Genomic DNA, 24,818 nt, shown 5'->3' with positions numbered 1-24,818 from the left:
CAGAGCTGTTTAGAACAGAGGAGGCCTTGGCAGAGATGGAGGACTCTCTAAGGCAAAGCTACCACTGTGTCCACTCTTCCTATCCCCTACCTCTCTTGTCCCCAGAGGTATCAGAGAGAACCCCTTGACCTGGTCCCTGCACTGTACCAGACCCACCTTGGACACCCCCACCTTATTCATGGAGGGCGGGACCTTCCCCCATAGCCTGCAACTCACTGATTACAGGTGACATGAGGGAGCTCTGTGACAGCCCGATACCATCGTGCCCAGGTGCCCAGCCACGCTTCCCCGATGGCTGCTGTTGGTCATGGCCCCTCAGGCAGTCAGGCAGGGAGTACAAAGCTCAAATCAAAGTCCCTGACCTTCTCCTCCCCCCATACCCAGTGGGGGTCACTCCCCATCGTCTACTTCCCACCTGGGACACCTCAGACTGTTGGAACACACAGGGGAAGATGAAGTACCAGGTCTGTGACCACAGTGATCAAGGCCTGTTCCACCTGTCTCACTAGGAAGTGGCAGCGAAGGACCCAGAATGCTGGACCTCTGCCCTCCTTCACAGCCCCTGCCACCATCCTCTGCTGCAAATACTGTCCTCTGGATTCAGCCAATCCTCCTCATAAGGGCCCAGAACAGAGTCTCAGCATAGGGCGTGAATATTTCCCTCTGGCTGGAATCCTAGCTACACACCCTCCTCTTCTCCTTCATAGCTCCCCCCTCACTTTCCCAGGCTGCCCTTGGCCTCAGGGGCCGAAGCGAGAGCATGGTATGTTGGGAGAGAGCGGAGCCCCGCTGGTGGTTTGGGTTTGGGCCTCTGTCCCACTCCTGCAGTGAGCCGCGTGACCGTGCACAGCTGCATTCCAGGTACCAAAACTTGGCCTTTTGTCCCCTGGGTGTCTCCTAGTGCTCTTGCCTCTGTGCCAGACTGTTTCCGAGGAACAAGTTAATTTTCTTTTTCCAAGTGCTTGCTGAAGCTTAGTATACAGAATTTCTTGGCCGGTCCCAAGAATCTGGCTTTGTGTCTGAGTCCCCAAATTGTAGGAGCTTGGTCAACAGGAGGGCTAAGAGCTGGGGGAGGAGGAAGGATCTGGAGTATTCTCCTTCCTACTCAGTCTCAGCACAGCAGCATCAACCACAGGAGTCACTGGTGGAACCTTAGCACCCAGAGCGTTCTTCTTGGAGAAGCCGGGGTGGCCGTTACCTGCACACGAGAGATTCCCAGATCAGAGAAGGGGCTTACAAGGCAGACAGACAGGTCAGTAGAGCCTTTCTCTGCCTCCCCTCGCTACCCCCCCGCCCTGCCACCAAGAGCTGGTCAAGCTGGTCAGGGTGGGATCTATGTACCCTGCATGCTCTGTCCAACCTTGCTTGGCAGATTGAGCTGTCAAGCCAGCTCAAGGGCAAGGCCAAGTCCAGCCAGGATAACACGCAACCTGGCTGTAGGTATTGGCTCCTGTCCTTTACCTTCAGTCCCCGAGGCATTGGGAAGAGACAGGACATCACCTGTGCCCAGGGACCGGGCCATCCCAATTCAGGGAGCATAACTGCTGTTCCAGCCGGGAGATGCGGAATGCCAGATAGGATGAGGACATGACCAAGAAGCAGATCCTGGAGAAAGAGAGATAAGGATATCTTACCTGGAAAAAGGACATTTTTAGAGACTCACCAAAAACAGGAATGGGAACAAAGCTACTTCCCGCAACTGAAAGAATTAAAGAACTCTTTGCCTCTTGGCTATGTTCAGGCCTGGACATCTTTGTGTCTAGGGGCCATGTGGGGGTCTGAGACTCATCCCCATGGAGGTGTCCTCAAAGCCCAGCAGGAATTCTGGGTCCTTAAACTGAGCCCACCTTCCCTCTGACCAGCCACCTTGGTCCTGTGCCTCCTCTTCAAGGCTACCAAGATTATCCCCTAAGGTGGTAGGCCCACTCTCCCAGCAAATGCTGAGGCTGACCATTGGAACTCAGCCAGCAGAAGCAGAGGAAGGTCATGAGGTAAGATGAGGGGACACCAGGAGCTGGCTGTTCACTAAACACCCCACCGTGCTCATCCCTCTGCTGGTCCTTAGGCAGAATTACAGACAAGTCTGGGGTTCCAGAAACTGCTCTAAAGGTGGGTGGCAGGAAGGCCATGGCTCTCCCCTAGTCTATCCGATGGCCCTCTCCAATTTTGTTAGTTGTCCCCCTCCCCAGTCCTGTGCACGTTTTCCTTTTTTCAACAGCTTCTTATCCTGCCCCTCCCTACTGCACAGCCTTACCCCTAAATTACAGGGGTGCATGAATAAAGACGGGAGACACTTAGTCTTGCTGCAGAAGAGCCTGCCAGGTAACCTCCAGACACCACCCAGGAGCTTTCAGTTGACTTAGGACCTTCCCCTCCCTCTGGACGGTGACCTCCCCACACACAGAGGCCCCTACTCCAAACAGCCAGCCACCCAGGTGAGTTTAACCACCCCCATCCCCAATGTAGTCACCTACAGTACAAAGATGACCTTGAGGAGCTGGTAATCCCAGATCCTCAGCTTCCCATCGCTCCTGGGCTCCTCCTCCAGCTTCTCCTCCTCACAGACGTCATTCTCTGTGATAGGAGAGCAATAGGCATCTTTGTGAGGCAGGAGGCAGGAGCCTAGCCCAGCAAGCCCACCTCCCCCCACTCTCTGAAGCTGCTCAGGCTTGTGGCTTGGCCTTCCCTTATGGATTTGGATTAAATAAGAAACAGCTCTCAGAAGCCTTGCTGGCTGTGATTTTTCCTCTTTGGAGTAGTAGGGGCAGGGAAAGCCTGGTCTGTGTAAGCAGTTGTCATAGACAAGCACGCTGAGCTCACCAGACCCAGGAGGCTTCCTGGGAAAGAAGCTGTCCGTGGAGTCCATGGATGCCCGAGGGATACAAGGGATGTTGTCTGGGAGGGACAGGGACCTGGAGGCAGGGCACACTTTTCTCCACTTCATCTCAGGGATGAGGACTTCCTGCGGAGAAGGCAGATGAAACTCTCTATGACCCTTGGGATGTCACGTGTCCTAAGGGGCCCACACTAGGTTTATAAAAAATTTTCCAGATATTGGGGCACCTGGGTGGCTCAGTGGGTTGAAGCCTCTGCCTTCGGCTCAGGTCATGATCCCAGGGTCCTGGAATCGAGCCCCACATCGGGCTCTCTGCTCAGCGGGGAACCTGCTTCCCCACCCCCCCTCCCTGCCTCTCTGCCTACTTGTGATCTCTGTCTGTCAAATAAATAAAAATAAAATCTTAAAAAAAATTTTTCCCCAGATATTACCAATTTGGATACCTAGTAAGCGTGAAGGCAGGTACCCAGAAGGAGGGAAACCATTGCCATAGCAACCTCGTGTCTCTCTTATCAGTTCCCTTGCTGGGACCAGCCATTCTTCCAGGGAACAATGTCTTTGAAGACTGCTGGTACAGCGGGATCTAAGACGTGAGCTAACCCAGGTACGTGCTCAGATCTGTGGAGCCCAAGAAAGCTTGGCACACTGTATCTTAAATGGGATAAGTCCTCCTAATCTGGACTCAAACCCTAAGTACATCACTGACCTTAGCAGGAGTACCTAGGGTCCCCATCAACAAAAATGGGAACAGCACCTTCTATCGCCATCATAGTATTGTGCATACTGTATGCTTGGCTAAATGCTTAATGGTTAGTGAAGAAGACTTCAAACACCCTGGGGTCATTTCCATCTCCATCACTGTTGCAGAAACTCAGCGCTGCCTACCCAGAACTGGGACCTCCGTTGGGATTGCTGGGACCTCGGCAAATCTCAAATGAGTCTGAGTTCTCCAGTGATAGCCTTTGGAGTTCTTCCCTGAGGACCTCTCTATCCCCTGGAAGGCCCTCCTGTCCCTGCTAAACAAAAGAGGATAGGTCACCGGCTCTGCGCTGTCCGGCTGTGGGCTCTGCCCTGCGCAGTGTTCTGGGGGCTAGGCATCTCTTCCGCTCAGGTAGTCAGCAGATCTGCCCAGGACCTAGTGGCTGCTCATGGCGTGGAGTGCGTCAGGTCTAGGGGACCCCCTGGCATAGCACGGCCACTGGCTCTTGAGCCTGGAGCCCCAGTTCTGCATTGTGGGCCGCTACCCAGGAGGCCCTGAAGCCTCAGAGCCATAGACCCCCTCATGCCAGCAGCTTTTGCTTCCAACCTCAGGTCTCACCAGGGACTCGCACTCAGGTTCCTCTGGAAATTCTCTTACACTCAGGCTCTTCTTGCTGGAAGGCTAAGGAAGAAAGGGAGCTGGGATCACTTTTCCATCAGGAACAGCCATGATCAGGAGTGAGGAGGTGTTAGCACTCTCCAAGAGAGCTTTACCTCCAAATAAGCCACCTTGGGTTGGACGAAGCCTAGCTCCCAGAACTTGCAGAAGTCCCAGAGTTAATGCTGGAGCAGAGGGCAAATCCAAGGAAACATACTTCCCCATGCTGCTGCCCCTCCCCACTTCTTCACCGCGGGCCAAAGAGAGCTGCCGGCCTACTAGGAAGCAGCCACGTGCTTCTGTTCACACGCTGCAGGAGCACAATGAGGGAGTACACATGGGGACACACAGCGGCCGCTGGCCTCCAAGAGACATGCTCATAATCATAGAGGCACAGTCCAACAACAAGCTCAGATACACTAGGCCTGAGCCCGTTACTCGCCTCTCCCTGTCCTTGGCGCCTGTGCTGGAGAGACGGGCCAACCACCCCTAACAGCCTTGTCCCAGGACCTCAGCCTAGGCCTGAGCAGCCTCCCTGGCCCAACTCCTGCCCCAGAACTCCATACCTGGAGGTGTGTGCAGACCCTTCTCAGCATGTCATATACACTGTCCCGGGAAAGCAGTGACACAAAGACGTACTGGGACAGAGAAATAAAACAGAAAATGGTGGGGTAAGAACAGACCAGAGAAAGTGCCAGAGTCAGGATCCTGGGGATGGGACAGGAGACTAACCAGGGATGGCTGGCCCAGGGATTCACTGACCTTCTGGCTGGTGTTGGTGGTGATGGCCAGGCCATTAGGAAGAAGCCGCGCCATCTTGTGTTTTTTGATCATTTGGACAGACACCACGGGAATGACCACCTGAGTAAGGAGAGGCATGCTTCTCTCAGGACTCACCCCCAAGGACATGGTCCCTTTGCTTCCTGAACAGAGCCCCAGCCAAGCATGGACACCATGGAAAAGCCTTGCCTTATGTGGGAGAATATGTGAGCCTTCCACTCTCTGACGCAGGCTCCCCTTCCGTTGGTCCCGCCACCCTGCGCCAGCCTTGGCAGCACACACCGCTCAGGGCTCTCACCCTATTATCCAGGATGGATAATCCAAGGATGGTGGCGCTGGTGAATGCCATACTCCGTAATGGAGTTCCCTGACCTACCACCTGGCCACAATTATGGCTCCCCAAAGTGTGACATCCCGCTCTGATCCTGAAGGCATTGCAGGGGCACTCATAGACCAAATGAATTGGCTGTGAACTGTTCTAGGCTCTGTGGAGTCTAGACTGGGGCCCTGCATTGGAAGGAGTCCAGATGGGGGGCCTCACAGTGAGGGGCTTCAGCAGGTGCCCACTGGTTAGGGGACCTGTCTCTTCCCAGTTGGGGCCTCACAGGCCCATTATTACTACCTTTATATCCTTGCCAAAGAGGCTGGCATGGAAGCAGAGCCAGTTGGGGGAGATGTAGAGCCGGCCCTGGAGAAGAAGGTCTCTCTGGAGGGCGCAGGAACACACTGGAAAGTCGCAGGAAAGAAGATTGCCATGAGCAAACCAACCCCGAAGGCCCAGGGCCTGCGTCCTCACACTCGGGAGTCCAGAGCCCAGCGTCAGGGACTGCCTGCCTCAGAATCCCCCTTCCCGACCCCAGGCCCCAAACACCCATTCCACCAGCACCCCGAGTCCTTCTCCAGAGTCCTGACTGCCCCACCTGAGCCCATCAAACTACTAGAGCTTTCCTCCTCCTCCACTCATGCTTCAAAGGGTTCCTTAAGCCTGGATTCTCACTCCCTCAGGCAGAACTCCTTGCCCTGCCCTGGAGAGAGGGCCTTGTTGTGCAAATGCTCCCCCTTGCTTACTGAGAGGTCTGAGCAGGAAAGAACAACCATTGCTAAGAGCAGAACAGAAATAAAATTTGGAAGCCCTGACATGGCCTCAAGAAAACTTTTATAGATTCCATTTCATATCCCCGATCTGCCCACTCTTCTCAGACTTTTGAAGAAAGCGGGCCCAACCACATCCAAAGGGCAGCCAGTTCCCATATCAAAATTGTGCCTTGGAGGCTCTGGAGGAGAGGACCTGGGCCTCAGGCCCTCTAGGCACCTGTCCAGCCACACCTAAGAGATAGCTCACCTTTGAGAACCACCTCCTCCAAGGGGATGTCCTTAAACAGCTTGTGGTATTGTTGGTTGTATTTACTCAGTAGTGTCTGCAAACATACAAGCTGGGGCTGAGAAGTCCTGGGGAGATCAGCCACCAAGGGGGCCCTGCACCAGCTACCAGGAAATAATGCCATTGGGGGGGTGGGTAGGGGCCCCGGGGAGTTAGCACAAAGCAGTCGGTAAAGAGCCAGCAGGGCTGAAAGGCTGAGTTCCAAGTACAGCTTGTCTCTCAGTGACATGGCAACAGAAGGTCCTGCTGGGCAGCCTATGACCTGAGGGTGACGCACCACCCCCACCCGGGAGGGGACACTCACTCAGGTTTCCCTTGGTGACTGGCCGTGGCGGCCAAGGAGCCAACAGCCCCGATTCCGGCAGCCCAGAACCCCTCCCTCGGTGGGCAGTGAAGAGGCGGCCTCCACACACTTACCCCTTCTCGGCCACACTTCTTTATCTCTTCACCCTTCAAGCCCTCTGGCCAGTGCAGACTGCAAAGGAGACATTCCATTCCAGGGACAGGGAACCCTCGAGTCCTGCCCATACATCCGCGGTGCCAGGTCTGCCCTGGCTTTAGGCCAGAAGCGTGGGCGAGAGGCTGAAGACTGAGGCCTTTCTCTGGGAGCCACAGCAAGGTGATAGGCGACAGGGAGTGCGGAGCTCAGCCCTGGGGAAGGGCACTCCTGCCTCCAGCTCCCAGAGATGCTTAGTGGCTGCCCACCCCTGGGTATCAAAAACCCTCTCCCTCTTCTCTGGCCAAAGGATAGGCAGAGGAGTAGACCCGAGGTTAGGTGAGTGGGAGACCAGGGATGGGGACCAGTTTGGGGAGCGGGTGAGGTGGAGATGTCAGACTCACGGCTCCGGGGCCTGGCCGTGGGCCATGATCCCGGCAGGATTGCCCTCCTTGCAGCCTTCTCCCTGCAGCCTGGAGCTCAGCAGACTCACCTGACCCTACCAAGGCTGAGGGAGAGGGGGTAGTGCTGGAACGGCCAGGTTGGCCTGAGGACAGGTGGGCAGGGAGGAGGCTGGTAACCTGAGAAGCCTAGACTCTGCTGGGTCCCCAGTGCTGGGACAGGCCCCGGCCGGGAGGAAGAGGCAAGGGGCAGACTATGCCCAGCCTTACACCTGATGTAAGGGTCCCCTTTCTGCCCCTTCTTTAACCCCTTTGCCCCTTCTTTTATTTAAGTCGTTATTTAAATGCCAGCTAGTTAACATACAGTGCAATATCGTTTCGGGCGTACAATATAGTGATTCAACACTTCCATACGTCACCCTCATCACCAGTGCCCTCCTTCATCCCCACTACCTGCGTCACCCAACCCCCCACCCACCTCCCCGCTGGTGACCATCCGCGTGTTCTCTAGAGTTCAGAGTCTGTTTCTTGGTTCATCCCTTTCTCCTTTTCTCCAGTTTGCTTGTTTGACTTGTTTCTTAAATTTCACCTATGAGTGAAGTCATACGGTATCTATCTTTCTCGGACTTAATTTCACTTAGCTTAATACTCACTAGCTCCAGCCAGGTCATTGCAAATGGCAAGATGTCACTCTTTTTTATTTGCCCCTTTCTTTAAGGTCCTCCTGAGGGCTTCCCACCCCCAATCCATAGGCCTATCTTACTGGGAGGGGCCTCACCTGGAGTCCAAGGGTGCCTGAACCCTGGCTAGTTTCTCTGAGCAGGACACGGGGCTCTTCAGAGAAGCCGTCTTTCCATGCATCTGTTGGTCACTGAGCAGAAACAGGCCCACATCAGGAAGAGCGGCTCTGGGGGAACACCTTTCCCTACCAGCTTCCCCAGGCCCAGGCCAGCTCCTCTCCCCACACCCCAGACCAGCTCTACTATTCAGGCTGAGGCTGAAGACATCACCACCCAGAGGCTGCAAGTCAGGCAGGAGTTCTCTGGTTCCAGACAGAGGGGGCAATCTCATGCCGTCTTTTCTGGAAGCCTGCAGGCCAGTCTATGCCCAGACTGGAAGGGAAATCAGACTACCTTAGTAGGGCACCAAGCAGGTAGGCCCGCCCCACACTTGAGAAAGCACAGTGGGAAGGAGGACTCAAAGACTTGCTCCCGGATGACAGTGTAAGATTCTGAGGTGCCTGGGCAGCATTCCCATAAGCCATCGGGATCTGAGAAAGGATGCTGAGCACAGGAGGCTGAAGCAGAGCTGAGGAGCTGGGGCACAGATGGCAGGGATGGGGGGCAGTGGGGGCTCCAGTCAACCCATAGGTAACCCATAGGTAACCCATGGGCTCGGAGGGGTGGGGCGGCACTGCACCAGGAGATGGCCTGGTGGCCTTCGGACAGTCAGGGTACCTTGGCCTCACAGCCAAACCATCTCAAAAATGTCCTAGGGAGAGGGCCCTGGAGGGAGGAGAGGCCATCCCCCTGGGCAGGTGGGGCTCCCCAGTGGCATTTGAGTTCATGCCTCCCCTAAACAGCTCCAAAGCATAGGGAACCCCCTTCCTGCCCCTGTCAGGGAAGACACAGGCTCAGAATCGATAAAGCCTGAGGAGTCCACCCGAAAAAGTGTGGACCCAGAAGCTGACAGGAAGAGAGGCTGGCCAAGAAGCAGGGCCAGGGCCGGGCACCACAGGGGTCACAAATAGTCTACAAGGTCCTGGGCCAATGAGGAGCTGGAAACTGAGGCCTGCAAACACCTGCCCGTAGTCCCTCTCAGCTCTGTCACCGGGGCAAGTCAAAGATGTCTTCTTTGAGAACAGAGTAGCCCACTCAGCCAAGATCTGCCAAGATCCTCAGAGATGATTTAGTCGGACCCCTACCACGCTGCTACGCAGTAGGAAACTGAGTCCCACCAAGGGAGCAGCTGGACCCAGTATCACACGGTGAAGAGCCAGGTGACCTCATGCCACAAAATCAGCCCATCCGCAGCCCTGTGGCCCCGTGACCTCTGCCCTTGCCTTTATGGAGAATTTCGGTGCACCCATCAACATAGGTTTCCTGAATCTTGCAAAGTGACAAGTTTTGCTAGTGATTTTGACCCTTTTGACCCCCAAAGGTAATTTCTAGATTTGTTTAGTTCCATCATTCGCATTTTAAGCAGATTTTCCCTTCTCCTTGATTTCTACTATGCTCATAATAGAAAATATGAAAGAGATAAAACCTATAAATATGATGATCAAAATCCCCCAGAAGGAAAAAAATTCTTCAAAACTCATCCAAAGGGACGCATGGGTGGCTCAGTTGGTTAAGCCGTTGCCTTCGGCTCAGGTCATGATCCCAGGGTCCTGGGATCGAGTCCCACATCGTGCTCCTTGCTCGGCAGGGAGCCTGCTTCTCTCTCTCTCTCTCTCTCTCTCTCTGCCTGCCTCTCTGTCTGCCTGGGCTCATACGCTCTCTCTCTCTCTCTCTCTGACAAATAAATAAATAAAATCTTAAAAAAAAACCCAACTCATCCAAAGAAAAGGTTTAGGCATAAATATAGAATTTACATGAATGGAATCATGGATTATAATTCACAGGTCTTACTTTGGTTGCTTAACATGATCTCATGAGGAATTCCCGTGTCCCTGTCAATGGCTGAGACAGATTCTCAGAAGTGTGATTTGTGGGTGGAGAATGCATACTTCTCAGGCCCTTTAGACCCTCGCCCAAAGTGCTTCCAGATGCTCTACTTGCAACCACGGCCATCAGCACTATGTGAAGGCCCGTTCCCAACACACCCATGCCCAACCCTGGCTATTCTGTTTTTCTCACTTTTGCAAATTTGGTACATGGAAACATGCTATTTTCATTTCCATTTCTGCTTACAGAGGGGCTAAGTGAGTTTCCCACGTAGACATATGAACTCCTGGAACCCCACCTGTGAATTGTCTATGAGCATCTCCACATTTGTCTTACTGATTTGTATTAAATGTTTTTTCGAGAACATTAGTCCTTAGTTGATCATGTTTGCAAACATCCCCCCAGTGTGTCATTTGCCTTTTAAGTTTTGTCTGAGGTTTTGTTCCTTTTTTGTGTGGTAGATTCCCTCCACGTCTTCCATCTCTCAGTTCCTCACTTGGCTCACGTGCTTTGGTGGGAGAAGCACCTCGGGGTGCCCCGAGGCAGAGCGTGTACAAGTCAAACCACTGAGCCCTTGGAGAGCTCAGACTCTGCAGCCTGTGAGCTTTCCTGGGCCACCAGGAAGGAGAAGGAGGTGGGCCTGCTCGAAGGGACATGCCCTGACCTGGAGGACCAGGGATAGAGCGAAACCCCAAGCAGGACCTTGGCCATGGTCTCAGAGGCTGGGAGACTGTCACTCGGGCACTGGAAAGGGTGACTGGAGGTGTCAGAGCTGCAGGAGCTCGGAGAGCAGACCAAGAGAGTCAAAGACGGGCTCCCAGAGAAAAGGAAGCCGAACCTTACCGTCTGGGTGGAACCATCACCCTGTATAAGTTCCCATAATCTAACTTGGTGTTCATAATCATGCATGCGCAGGGATTCTAAACTGAACTCATCTGTAGGTCCGGTGTGACTTTCTCAGGGAGGGGAGCTGGCCCTCCGCCCTCCCCCAGCCTAGAGAGAAGCTGCCCGCGACAGGCATCCCAATCCAGGCCTCCCTCTTGGTACTTGTCACACTGGGTCGGCACTGGAACGCTCATCCCCTGGGGCTTCGGCCTAGTGGGGACCCTCTGTCTCCCCCACTGAAGGCCCTGAGCTGGGGGCAATGACAACATGTGACAGGCACACATGACACATTGGAGGAATGACTGTGTGGGGACAGGAAGCAAGGCTGGAGGAGGGACAGACCATGAGAAAAACAAAAGGCCGTGTACATTCCCCACAGCATCTCCAGGAAGAGAAAAATGGGGTAAAATGCAGTCACTGGGAGCAAATGACTTTCAAATATCTTTAAACTTAAAAGCAACTCCTTTACGCGTGACGAACAGGATGGTTACGAGCCATTCCGACCTGTCCATCTGTGAAGGCCAGTCCCTCTGGGACGGCCTCATAATGCTCCTGACACAGCCTGCCTGGGGCCCAAATGTACCGCTTTCAAAATGATTGAGTCAAACTTTCTACCAATTAGCTTCTCCCCTACAGTGTTTAGATGAGTAAAAAATAAAGACATGAGAGCAAAGTCAGATGCCCAGGTAGGTCTGGGCGAGAGGGGTCAGCACAGAACCAGTCAGGTGAGGAGCCCCCAAGGATCCACTGAGCCCTGCCGCTGAAGAGACTTCACGAGCAGGAAGTTGGGAGAATGAGGGGACCAGCCTGGGTCCCCCCACTGTGCTGGCAGCCACCTTGACATTCCCACGCAGGCCTCGTCAAGCCAGTTACTCTGTGTGTTGTGAACGACACCCCTGGGCCATCCAGTCCCACCCCACCTCCACACGTGCTCTGTGGGGTAAGATCAGAATTCCTCAAATCCATGTCTGTTTTTTTAATCAAAGCCACTCCCCCAATATCATTATGTACATTAAGTAATTAAGTAATGTCCAACACTTTGGACATTAGAGGGGGTAGAAAAAGATGGGGGAGGCCCCGATGGGGCCCTTTCACCCAGGGCAGGGTGCCTCTCCAGAGGACGGAACAGGTACTTGGCCTGCCCGCAAGCCTTCCTTCGTTCCCTCCACAAATACTCACTGAGCTTATCCCACCAGGAGCCCCAGCGTGGGGCTTGCCATGGGGCTGCTGAAAGGGCAGGGATGGGCAGCTAGCAGATTCGGGGAGATGTCAGAAGAGGAGCCAGGCCAGTCAAGAAAGGGGGGGGGCACAGAGAGAGCAGGAGAGGGAGAGACAATGAGGAGGGACTCCAGAGGAGCCAGAATCGAGCTGCGTCCTGCAGAACTCGTGGACCAGGCTTCACGGGACACCTGCCATGAGCACTCCGGTCTCAAAGTTTCCCCAGGCTCAAGCTACTCCCACCACGTGGGTACTCCCAAACTGAAATCTCTAACCTCGACGCCCTCTCTCCTCCTGAGCTTCAGCCTGCCATTGGGATTCGGCCACCAAGACACGCTTGCTGTCATCCCCCCAGATCTGCTTCCTTCTGAGCACCTGACATCCCTGAGAGGCTCCTCCTGCCACAGTGGCCCAAGCCAGAATCGGAAGCTGTCTTCTCCCCAGCCCCACCACCAATCAATCCCCAAGAACCCAGGACACCATCTCCACTCCAACTGCGCCGGCCAGCCTCATCACCACCATCCCTTCCCCCAACGCTGGTGACAAGCTTGCTCTCCTGCCTGGCCCTGTCCTGCTTCTGCCGGCCAGCAGAGCCACCTGGGGCCCAGATCTGACCCAGCCCCTCTGCTGCTGACATTCCTTCTTGAGGTCCCCCTCGCCTCCTCGGCAGGCCTTCCTAAGCTTCCTGCTTCCCTTCCCAGGCTCCCCCACAAGGCTCCCCTGTGCCCCAGCTTCCTTGCGCCCTCCCCAGCAGTGCATACCCCAAACCCAGAATTCCTCTCCACGCTCATCTGCCTGGGGAATTCCGCTCATCTTTCGAGCCCCAGTTCAAATGGCACCTCTTCTGGCACCTCTTCTGTGAAGCCTTTCCTGGTTTCCCCCAGGACGGAGCTGGTCAGTCCCTCCTCTGTGGTCCCTTGTGACCTCCATCCTGCTGTCGTTCCAGCACCCACCACACCAGACTGTAAGCACACTCTGTTTACACATCTGTCTGCCCCCACTCCACTCTGAGCTCCCCCAGGGGTGTGTTTCATACATCCTTGTATCCCTAGTACACAGTGGGCATGCAGTGTTTGCTACTGTGAGGGAAGGAGACAGAGAAAGAGAGATGGTGACACTCCCAGAGGGAGGAGTGGAGGGAAAAGCACAGAAATAGAGCCCATGGGGGTCCCCTGCAGACGGATGGAACCTCGCCATGGAGCAGGCATCAGGACTGGCCCAGCACCACCAGGTACCCAGTCCATGCTGGCTGACTGATCAGAAGGGGAGCTCGGGGGGAGGCAGAAGACATAAGAAAAAGAAGAAAGTGGCTCAGACAGGATGGGATGCAGTATTTGGGGAAAACACAGGCCGGACCCTCCCGCCTCCATTGCACTGTCCACTCAATGGCATGCCCCTGGGCCACCCTGTGCCCAGGCACAGTCCAGCTTACCCACCCAGCTCGCCCACACTCAAACCTCCGTAGCCCTGGGGCAAACCTCCCCCCCCTCAATCCCAGGCTCCCATAAGCCTCTGGCCGGAGCCGTACCCTGGCCACACTGAAGCAGAAAGCCAGGCCTAGCAGCAGCCTGAACCAGCCGTGCCTTCAGGGTCCCCTGGGGCAACTTGGACGCACCTCCCAAGTTCAATTTTCCTGGACATTCGAGATACTAGAGTCAAGGCCGGGCCCAGTGACACTTTCTCACCTTCAGCTAGGTAATAAAATATTTTCAACTTCTTAGTAAAGAGTAATTTTCACACAGAAGAGTACACATAAAACAAGTGTACAGGGGCACCTGGGTGGCTCAGTGGGGTAAGGCCTCTGCCTTCGGCTCAGGTCTTGGTCCCGGGGTCCTGGGATGGAGCTCCCCATCGGGCTCTCTGCTCAGCAGGGAGCCTGCTTCCTCCTCTCTCTCTGCCTGCTTCTCTGCCTACTTGTGATCTCTGTCTGTCAAATGGATAAATAAAATCTTAAAAAAAAAAAAAAAAACACAAAAAAAACAAGTATAAGATCCAGTGCATTTCACAAATAGAACTACACTTTGGAAACCACCCTCAGAGGCCCCCCTGCTCCTTCCAGTCTCAAGGCATCCCCCCAGACCCCACAAGGATGACCGTCATCCAGGCTTCCGTGGGCTTCCTATGAATGGAATCGTCGCACACGTACTCTTCTCTGTGGCTGTGTAGCTGTAAACTATGCCTTTTCACTAGTGTTTTGTATCACATTACATGGACTTACTGCAACTGATTTATTCATTTGACTCTAGATGGGCATCTGGGCAGTTTTCCAGTTTTTGCCTGTTGCGAAAGTGTGGCCAAGAACATTCCAGTACCTGTCGTGTGGACACAAGTATTCCTTCCTGTAGGGTAAACACTTAGGATTGGAATTGGTGGGTCATAAGATAGGCCCATGTTCAGTTCCAGGCTTTTCAAGGCCCTCAGGTGATCTGAAACATGCAAACCAGTGTATAGAAACCACTGGATGAATCTTGCCCCCACGTCTCTCCTTTCTTTGCAGCTCAGAAGGAGAAGGATGCGTCCTGGAATTCAGAGTGAGTCCCCCTGCCTGGGCTCTGGATCTGGGGCCCTGCCCCTCTGGACTTCCAGGAACGCCCTCAGCAAGACAGGAATCACATGTCCACAGAGATTTCCTTCCTCCGTTAAGGTCACACAACACATTTACTAGGTCAAGCCAAAGAAGCAGGAGCACCTTTCCGTGCGGCACAGCCTGGCTCTGGGTCCTTCCCGAGAGCCTGCCTACGTCTTTCCAGGGTCACAGGCCTGACACACAGCCCAGACACTGGTTAACAAGACCTCTGCCAAAGGGAAACTGGAATAAGGTGGATAGAGTCGGGCTTATCATCAGTACTCTAAAACCTGGAGAGAAAAAGCCATCTTCTTTTGCAAAAACAATCCTAATATTTCCTACACAGAAGCTGCACCTCATTTTATTTTCTAAGCTGATACTCCTTATCTAGGACAGCTGCTTTGCTGTTTCTGCTGACCAGAAAAGGGGAGAGAAGCCCACGGCTGAACCCCATCCTGAGTGTGAAGGGGTGGGGCTTGGGGCACTGAGGCGGGGTGCACATGCTGGGTCCCCATCCAGCTGTCCAGCTCAGCAGCCCTGGCAAAGCACTCAGGAGGGGCAGGCGTTCGACACAGGTATGAACCCTACTTCCCAGGAGCAGGTCTGAGAACACCTCGGCCAGGGATGTACTTAGTTCCCTCTGATGACCTGGGGCAGCTTTGAGATGAATGGGAAGGTGGAAGGCCAGGTGCCCTACTTCCCAAGTCATCACAGTCTGGACCAAATGACCATGGCTGCCACCAGGAGAAGCACAGGTGTTCCAGACCCACACAAAGCCATCTGCGAGCTGACCAGCAGCTTCTTTGGAGGAAGAGATGACCTTGGCCCAACCGACTCCATTTCTAATGAATCCTCACTGGGGCCTAAGAGACGGGAGGTGCACAGCCGCAGCGCTCACAGCCAGACCAGAGTCCCCCACCAGCTTTGGCCAAAGCCCACAAAGCAGAGGAACACCTGTGATGTCATTGCGGCCACTCACGTGGGGCAGGTGCTTCTGCAGACATGTCACAGGTGGGGAACAGAGGCTCGGCGGGCTCCAGTGAAGTCCCCACACACAGTTGTTGGCAGGGCCGGAACCCTCGGAGGCCTGACACCCAGGCCTGAGTTCCACCACACCCCCAGCGAGCCTTCAGGGTCAGGTGGGGGAAGGACTCAGAAGGTTCAAACCAGGTCAAGCCCTGCGAGTGGAGGGAGCCCCTGGGGAGAAGGGTGGGGAACAGGTGTGGCTCATGACCTCCAGCCCGGAGGCCAGCTCCAGCGTCCATCTGTCTGTCTGGTTATACAGATGAGGAGGCAGCCCAAACAGGTAAGGCATGAGCTCCCGACCACTCAACTGGGGAGGAGTGGAGCTGAATTCAAACTCCAGTCCGGCCGAAATCCTGCACTCTGTCTCCTCCAGCATGCTGCGCAGAGGGCTGGGGCCGGGTGTTCTGCCTTCTCCTGTAGCGCTCCCAGTAGACAGGGATTAGGGGACACCAAAGGAGGTCTCTTGGGCTGCGATGGCTATGCAGGGGCCTGTCTGGAATGTGGGGTTCCCTAGATCAGACCCCTTCCCACCCCCTTATCCCTCAGCAAGACTTTATCTTCTTTGCTCAAAGAAGCAAACAAACTGGGAGAGCTAGTTGTTCGGGAGGAGATGTGAGCCGGCTTAGCCCTCTGGGGGTGGCTGCATCCAGCCTGAACAAGGACCCCTTTGAGCTCTGCTGCCAACAAGAACTCCTACCTACAGGGACGTCAGAGACTCCAGGGCCTTTCACCCAGTGGGAGGTGGGCGGGCCAAGGGCAAGGCTGGCTCCATCTCCCACTCTTGGCAGCCAAGAGGCTGCCCACTGCCCAGGTCTCTCTGTGGAGCCCAGAACTGGTCAGCCAAGCCCTTAGCTGGTTGGTTGAATGGCTTCACTCTGGTTAAAGGACCCCAGTTGCCCTCTTCCCTGCTTTTGGACCCACGTACCCTGCCCCTGCCCTCCAGATCTGGGCTCTCGGGACACACTAGAAAGGCCTAGGTCCTCACAGGGATGGAATTCAGGATCAGCGTGCTCAGGCTGACTCCTCTCAGACATTCAGGTGTTCGAGAGGCTTGCTAATGGGCTGCCCTCCCAGCTCTGCCTGGGTCCTGCTTAGCTACCATGCTCCTGCCCACGATGGAGACCCTCCCAGTCTTATCCCCCAACACCTCCGCTCCCCAAAGCCTGGTAAGCCGGAGGCTCCGGGGAGAGCTCACCCCTCTCACCTTGCCTCCACATACGGTCTGCTCAGATATCTTCATTGCTGTACCTCTCATTTAAGTGGCTGTCCCCCACTAAGATCGGCTTCCTTATTCATCTCTTACCCCCGGCCCCCGCACTCAGCTTCAGGCATCCAGTAAGTGCTCAATAACTGCGTACCGAAGAAACAAACACTGCCCACAGAGAAGCTCCTCTGTGTAGTGTGTTCGGCTGCACTGGGACTTTGGGACACAAACAGCAGACCTAGAGCGAGAGCAGTCACTCCGGTTTGCTTCTCGCTGCCCTCATCTCCTCCTCCTCCTCCTCGCCTCCTCCTGGGTGGCCCCCAGTCACCTTCCTCAGGGTCTGCTCCCCTGTAAAATGGGGGGAAATCCCCACTCTGACCTGCAGAGCTTCAGGGCTGCTGTGGGGGTCCGAGAGGTCATGGCCTAGCCCCAGGGAGGGGGCCGGTTCTCACAGCCTTGCCCACTGAGCCTCACCCCTGCTCCCACCCCGCCCCTTGACACTGAGCCCTCCGCATCCCATCATGCCCCTGGAGGGATGCCTAGAAGTGCAGCCGCCCATGGGAAGCGGAGACAGGGGCACCGCCAGGCCCCAAACTGCACCCGCAGAGCTCCACACAGGCCCTGCGTGACTGACTCTTTCTCCTGGGACTGCAGCCAGGGAGCCTCTGCGGGGAGACCCCTCTTTGCACCTGGGCCCCACCCAGTGCCTGCCTCCTGCAGCTCAGGCCCAGCTGCCCCACAGTATCCCTCCACCAGCCAGCAGGGGCTGTCCCCTTGCTGGCCAGAGCTCAAAAGCCTGCGGAGCAAGAACAGTCACCAGGGAGACAGATGGGACAAACAGCCGAAACAGGGAAACTGCTGGGCATGTTCAGGATTTCTCATGAAGCCCAGGCCACCCCGAGGAGCAGGCGGTTGGTCCTGCAGAGAGTGACCTGCCTGTCGCCGACCTCATCCCACATTCCCCCTGCTGTAGCAGCATCTGTCTGAGCTAGCACCCCTGGACCTGGTCACAGACCACTTTTTCTTGGCCAGCCACTTCAGGCCTGGCTGTCTCCAGACAAGAAGCTGGTCATTCAGGTCAAAAAACAGACTTGCATTCATTAAAAAACAGAGCACTCCTGTGCTCCTGGGGGCTGCCCTCTGTTGAGCCTGCTGAGGGAGGGCCCACAGGCCAACCCCAGTGCTCAGATGCCTCCCCATCCCCAGTCAAGGCTGCCAGGAGGTGTGGCTACTCTAGGGACAAGACAGCTCTGTCCATCCGTGGACACCATCCAATGCACCCTGATTCCAACTAGCCCCTGACACCCACCTCAGAATCACACCAGCGTTGTGGACCCTCCAGGATCTTCTCAGGGCACAGGGCAGGTTGGAAGGTGTCTTGGGGTCCTGAAAGAGCCTGGATGTGGTGGCTGGGAGACACAGAGGGAGGCCTGGAAGTACCTCTCACTGCAGAGGACCTTGGAGAAGCCACTTCTCTCTGGGCCTCACTTACTCTCTGCAAAGGGGTGAGAAAGCCTCAGCCCAGGAAGGAAAGCAAGGGCTGTGTGAGGGAAAAACAAAGCAGAGCTAGGAACTGGGTGAACTACAAATGGCCACTGACCCTCCTGTGGTCAGGAGAATCCCTATCCCAGGAGAGGCTGGCAGGGCCACAGACCTCAAAGGGCTGCCAGCCTCTCTGCCTCCCTCCTACAAACACCAATTGAATGTCTGCTGTTTGCTCAGCTCTGTGTAAGTGCTGTGTATACCAAGAAGGATAAGGCGAACTACTATCCCCAAAACGCCTGGTAGGGAGAGGCAGACATGAAACAAATATTTATATAAATCAATACATAATTATAACCGTGTCAGCTATGCTATGAAAGAAGAGCCCAGCGTCCTAGTTGGACCTCTGTCAGGGAGTCCTGACTCAGCTGTGGAAAGCAGGGAGGCTTTCCTTAAGAAGCAGTGGCATTTTGAGTTGATAGCCAGTGGATGTTAATCAGATGGGGGAGGGTATTTGCAGAGAGTTAGAGAGGGGTTCTTGTAGAGGGTTTATGATGGATGTGCAAAGGCCCTGAGGCCGGAGTATGTGGCATGTATGAGGAACATAAACAGAGCCTTTGTCTGGAGGGTGGAAGTAGTGAAGTGGGGAGCAATGAGGCTGGAGGGGTTGGTAGGGCTAGATCATGCAGGGCTTTGTACACTCCAGTAAGGGTTTCTGTCATTTTCTTAGAAGTGATGGGGAATCTATAAAGGGATTTAAACAGGGAAATCCACTACTAAATTTGTATCTTAAGGAGATCACTCTGACACATTGATTTGCTTGAAAGTCATCTAAAGGAGGTGGGGAAGGGGGAGCAGAGATAAGTATCAATGAAATAGGGACAATCTTCTATTGATGGTTATTATAGATGGGTGATGGATGCCTGGATATCCACCCTACAACTCTCTTTTTGTATATGTTTAAAATTTTTCCATGGAGAGAGATCAGTTAGGAGACTATATTCCAATGGAGAGATGATGTCTCACACTTGGTGGCAGTGGTGATGGAGGACCAGTGATGGGTTTAGGATATATATTTCCAAATAAAATCAACATGACTTGTTAATCCGTTGGATGTGGAGTATCAGGGGGAAAATATCAAATATGACTAGATTTCTGGCTTAAGCAAGTAGGATACTGCTCTGTTTCACTGAGATGAAACAGGGAAAAATATATTGGGTAAAGAGCATATTTGAGGGGCGCCTGGGTGGCTCAGTGGGTTAAGCCGCTGCCTTCGGCTCGGGTCATGATCTCGGGGTCCTGGGATCGAGTCCCGCGTCGGGCTCTCTGCTCAGCGGGAGGCCTGCTTCCCTCTCTCTCTCTACCTGCCTCTCTGTCTACTTGTGATCTCTCTCTGTCAGATAAATAAATAAAATCTTTAAAAAAAAAAAAGAGCATATTTGAAGGAAAAATCACGAGTTCAGTCTTGAAGTTGTGTGGGAAATTATTAAGTGGAGATGTCAAGCTATATAGGAATAAGGAGCTCAGAAGAAAGGTCCAGGCCAAAGGGATAAATTTCTGAGTTACTGGCCCATGAATGAGTACAGGAGCTAGGAAAGTGGATACATAAAGAAGAGAAGCTATCAACAAAGGTGCCAAAACCAATTCAATGGGAGAAAGATTAGTCTTTTCAATAAATGGTGCTGGGACTAGATATTCACATGCAAAAGCTTTACGTTGGAGCCCCATCTCACACCATGTATAAAAAAAAGCTCAGGGCGTCTGGGTGGTTCAGACAGTTGGATGTCTGTCTTCGGCTCAGGTCATGATCCCAGGGTCCTGGGATTGAGCCCCGCATCGGGCTCCCCGATCAGCGGGAAGCCTGCTTCTCCCTCTCCTGCTCCCCCTGCTTGTGTTCCCTCCACAAAAATGTCAGAAAACTTTTAGAAGAAAACAGGTGGGAGCGCCTGGGTGGCTCAGTGAGTTAAGCCTCTGTCTTTGGCTCAGATCGTGATCTCAGGGTCCTGGGATCGAGATCCCTGCATCGGGCTCTCTGCTCAGCAGGGAGCCAGCTCCCCCCACTCCCCCCTGCCTGACTCTGCCTACTTGTGATCTCTGTCTGTCAAATAAATAAATAAAATCTTAGGGAAAAAAAAGAAAACAGGTGTAAATCTTTGTGACCTTTGATTAGGCAACAGTCTCTTAAGATATGATACCGAAAGCACAGGAAACAAAAGAAAAGATAAACCGTGCCTTATCAAAATTGGAAAGGTTTGTGCTGATGATATCACCAAGAAAGTGAAGACAAACCACAGAATGGGAGAAAATATTTGCAAATCATATATCTGATATGAGACTAATATCCAAAATACATAAAGAACTCCTACAACCTTGAAAATATTATACCAAGTGAAATAAGCCAGTCCCAAAAGATAAATACTGTATCATTCCACTTATATGAAATATCTAGGGTATCAAATTCAAAGAAACAGAAAGTGGAAAGGTGGTTGCCAGGGGCTGGAGGGAGGAGAAGATGGAGAGGTGTTTAATGGGTACTTCAGTTTTGCAAGATGACAAAGTTCTGGAGATGGTTTGCACAACAACATGCATATGTTTAACACTACCAAAGGATGCAAATGCACTTAGAAATAGTTAAGATGATAAACTTTATGTTATGTGTTTTTCTTGACCACAATTAAAATAAGTTTTTTTTAAAGAACTCTTTTTTTTTTTTTTTTTAAGATTTATTTAGGGACACCTGGATGGCACAATTGGTGGAGCATCTGCCTTTGGCTCAGGTCATAATCCCTGGGTCCTGGATCAAGTCCCCCATTGGGCTCCTTTCTCAGGAGGGAACCTGCTTCTCCTTCTGCCTGCTGCTCCCCCTGCTTGTGCTCTCTTTCTCTCTGACAAATAAATAAATAAAATCTTACAAAAATATTTTTAAAAATAAAAAATAAAAATAAAAAAGATGTATTTATTTATTAAAGAGAGAGAAAGAGAGCATACTTGCAGGAGGTGGGGAGAGGGGCATAGGGAGAGGGAGAGAGAAATCCAAGCAGGCTTCCTGCTGAGAGCAAAATCCCACCCAGGGCTCCAACTCACAACTCAATCTCATGACCCTGAGATCAGCACTGGAGCCAAAACCAAGAGTGTCCACCCAGGCACCCATAAGAAGAAATGGATCTTACAAATGAATGATAAAGACAAGTAATCCTACTAAAAATGGGTACATGTTTGAATAAACATTCTTCCAAAGGCAATGTCAAATGAGCAATTAGTACATGAAAAGATGCTCAACATCATTAGCCATCGAGGAAATGCAAATCAAAACCACAATTAGATATCCTTTCACACCCACTGGGGGACCATGATCAGTATTAGGTGTTGGTGAGGATGCAGAGAAATTGAATGCTTGCACATTGCTGGTGGAATATGAAATGGTACAACTGCTTTGTAAAAGTCTGCTGGTCCGTCAGATGGTTAAACAGAGTCCCTTCAGGACCCAACAGCTGCTCTCCTCAGTATGCACCCCAAGAGAACGGAATACATGTCCACACAAAGTCTTTTTCAAGAATGCTCACAGCATTATGATAATGAGCCCCCAAAATGGAAACATCAACAGCCCCCAACATACCCATCAACTGATGAGCAGAGAAACTGTGGTACATCCACACCGTGGAATATTACTGAGCCCTGAAAAGGAGTGAAGCGTTCATACAAGCTACAATATGAAAGAACATTATGCTAAGTGAAAGAAGCCAGTTACGAGAGACCACAAACCTACCATTCCCTGTACAGGAAATGTCCAGAACTGGCAAATCCTCTGAGACAGAAAGCAGATTAGTGGTTGCCAAGGTGCTGGGGTGAGGGGAAATGGGAAGTGACTAATGTGAGTAGAGTTTCTTTTTGGGGTGATGAAACTGTTCTGGAATTAAACTGTTCTGGAATTGGTGTGCAACTTGGTGAATACATTAAAGCCACCAAATTGTACACTGTAAAGGGTGAATCTTATGGTATGTGGATTATATCTCAAGGAGGCATTGAAGGAGGAGAGAAATCTGGGGCCCGAAGAAGCACAACACTGAAAGACTGTGTGGGGGAGAGAGTCCCACTAGGAGACTAGGAGGGAGAGAGCCAAGAGGTAGAAAGAACACTAGGGGTAGGGGTTGTCATGGAAGCCGAGGGAGCGTGTCAAAAGGAGGAATGGGAATCAGTGGTTTGCTGCGAGGCAGGTAGGAGGAAGACTGAAGGCAGTCGCTTCAGCAGCAAGGACAGAATGGGTGCCTTCAGTGGGGTAGTGGGGTGGTGGGGTAGTGGGGTATGAATCCAGACTCAGATGCTAAAGACCTGCGAGAGCAGGCGGGTGACCGCACCCCAGGGACGGCCGTGAGGACAGGTCTCTGAGTACAAGCGGGGATGTCGTTGAGCACAAGTCATGGGCCGGCTCACACCAACCTAGGATCCTACTGCCTTCCTCTCAGTGAAAGTCGGCGAGATGCTGGAGGACGGGAGAAGGTTCCTTGCGGGGAGGGCGCTGCCATCGCCCGCAGCCTCACTGCCGGGGGCCAAACCCCCACCCCCACAGCGTCCTCACCTGCCGCTCCTCCACCCCTGGCGCGCGAGCTGCAGCCGGAGAGGCACCGTCCATTTTCGGCGCCTGCCGCGGCAGGGGCTGAGAAGCCCGGGGTCACCCGGCGCCAGAGGGCGGCCACACCCAGAATTCCAGCCCCACAAGGAGCGCCAGCTCCCCGAGGCGGCGGCCTGGCGCCAGGGATCCCGCCCACCCGCCCAGCCCAACCTCCCAGTGGGCCGATGGGCCCTGAAGCCTGGACAGAGGGGACGCAGACGGCGCGGGAGATGCTGCCGCGAGTGCAGCGGCCCCGCTGCACCTCCCGGCCTCTCCGAAAAATGATCCAAGCACCCCCTCATCTGAGGTCCCATTTGGGATCGGTGTCCAGCACCCAACCTGGTAGCTGGCCGGTATTTGAGACGGCCCAAAGCAGGGCCTGGCTCTTGCCCTGCGGCAGGCTCTGGACAACGGGGCTCTCCCAGACTGTGCTGCAGTGAAGGGTTCAGATTCCTGAGCCATGACCTAGTCTTATGCGGCTTGCTGGGTTCTGGGACCTCTTCCTCCAGGGAGAATTCCAGATTGTCTGACACCCCTAGGAATGCCTGTTCTCACCCCCATTATTCAATAATGTTCTGGACGTTCTAGCCATTGCACAAAAGCAAGAAAAAGAAAGAAAAGGTTTAGACACTAAAAAGAGAAATTTTCTTATTTATTTATTTTTCAAGTAAGTTCTACATCCAAAGTGGGGCTTGAACTCAGGACCCAGAGGAGAAGAGTGGCATGCTCCAGCGACTCAACAGCCAGGCGCTCCCCCCAGAAGAGAGAATTTTTATTTGAAAGATGATAAACTATCTAGAGGATACATAATCAACTAAAATAAAAAACAACCCAAAAACAAAAACGAAAGTGGCCCAGACATTCTTATATTTAGGCAGTAGACTAGGCAGAGCTTTGGTGGGGTAGACACATACTGAGTTCTTATGGAGTTTATTATTCTAGGGGTTATAAGGTCAGCACAAAAGTCATAAAAGTAGTTTCTCCGTAGACCCACAGTAAAAAAAAAAAAAGTTACATATATATTATATATTTCATATATATGTAATATATAAAATATATATATATTTAACTTTTATATATATATGTATGTATATATATGAACTATTTGGTAAAATGATTCTATTCACATGGAAACAACACATATAAAATACCTAAGAATAAACTTTTAAAATGTTGAAAGTCCATGAGAAGAAAACCACAAACCACAAACCTTTTTTAAAAGACATAAAAGGAGACTTGAATAAATGTTCTTGAGTGGGAAGATTCAAAGTTTTAAAGGAGAGAATTTATCTCAAATTTAATGCAAGGGCTTGCCTTACCAGATATCAGAACAAACTACAAAGCTAGAGCAATCAAAATACCATGGTATTCATGGGAAACAAACTGTTGGAGGGGAGGGGGGTAGGGGGATGGGGTAACTGGGTGATGGGCATTAAGGAGGGCACGTGCTGTAATGAGCACTGGGTGTTATATGTAACTGGTGAATCACTGACCTCTTACCTCTGAAACTAATAATGCACTACATGTTAATTAACTGAATTTAAATAAAATTAAATTTAATTTTAAAAAACCAAAATACTGTGGTATTTACTGGCTTAGGAAAGATGAACAGATACTAACAAGGAGTCCAGAACATGATCTATGGCTATCTGGGAATTTAGTACATGATAAAGAAGGTGGTCCAAATAAGAAAGAGAAGAACGGATTGTCCAATAAATGGTATTGGGGCACCTGTGTAGCTCACACCATTCACAAAAATTAATTCCAAAGAGAGTAAACATCCAAACATTTTCTAAATCAATAAAGAACTAAAACAAAATAGAGGAGAGTATTAAAATATTAGGAAAGATTTTTTTAAAGATTTCATATATTTATTTGACATAGACAGAGGTAGCAAGAGAGGGAACATAAGCAGGGGGAGAAGGAGAGAGGGAGAGGGAGAAGCAGGCTTCCCACTGAGCAGGGAGCCTG

The 24,818-nt window shown here is 52.5% G+C and overlaps 1 protein-coding gene across 1 annotated transcript; it reads right to left on the bottom strand.

Moving 5' to 3' along the window:
• Nucleotides 1–1,496: 1,496 nt before the first annotated feature.
• On the bottom strand, nucleotides 1,497–23,840 carry GRAMD2A (GRAM domain containing 2A). Its single transcript, XM_047737461.1, is given in 13 exon segments — nucleotides 1,497–1,605; nucleotides 2,475–2,574; nucleotides 2,821–2,962; nucleotides 4,155–4,217; nucleotides 4,760–4,831; nucleotides 4,956–5,054; nucleotides 5,596–5,699; nucleotides 6,316–6,391; nucleotides 6,772–6,829; nucleotides 7,970–8,062; nucleotides 18,066–18,165; nucleotides 22,815–23,123; nucleotides 23,126–23,840. Coding segments are annotated over 13 exon segments (1,509 nt in total). The 5' UTR covers nucleotides 23,310–23,840.
• Between the last annotated feature and the right edge of the window lie 978 nt (nucleotides 23,841–24,818).

The sequence above is a fragment of the Lutra lutra genome, chromosome 7 (genome assembly GCF_902655055.1).
Source record: "Lutra lutra chromosome 7, mLutLut1.2, whole genome shotgun sequence".
NCBI lineage: Eukaryota > Metazoa > Chordata > Mammalia > Carnivora > Mustelidae > Lutra > Lutra lutra.
This window is presented reverse-complemented; position numbering and strand designations above follow the sequence as displayed.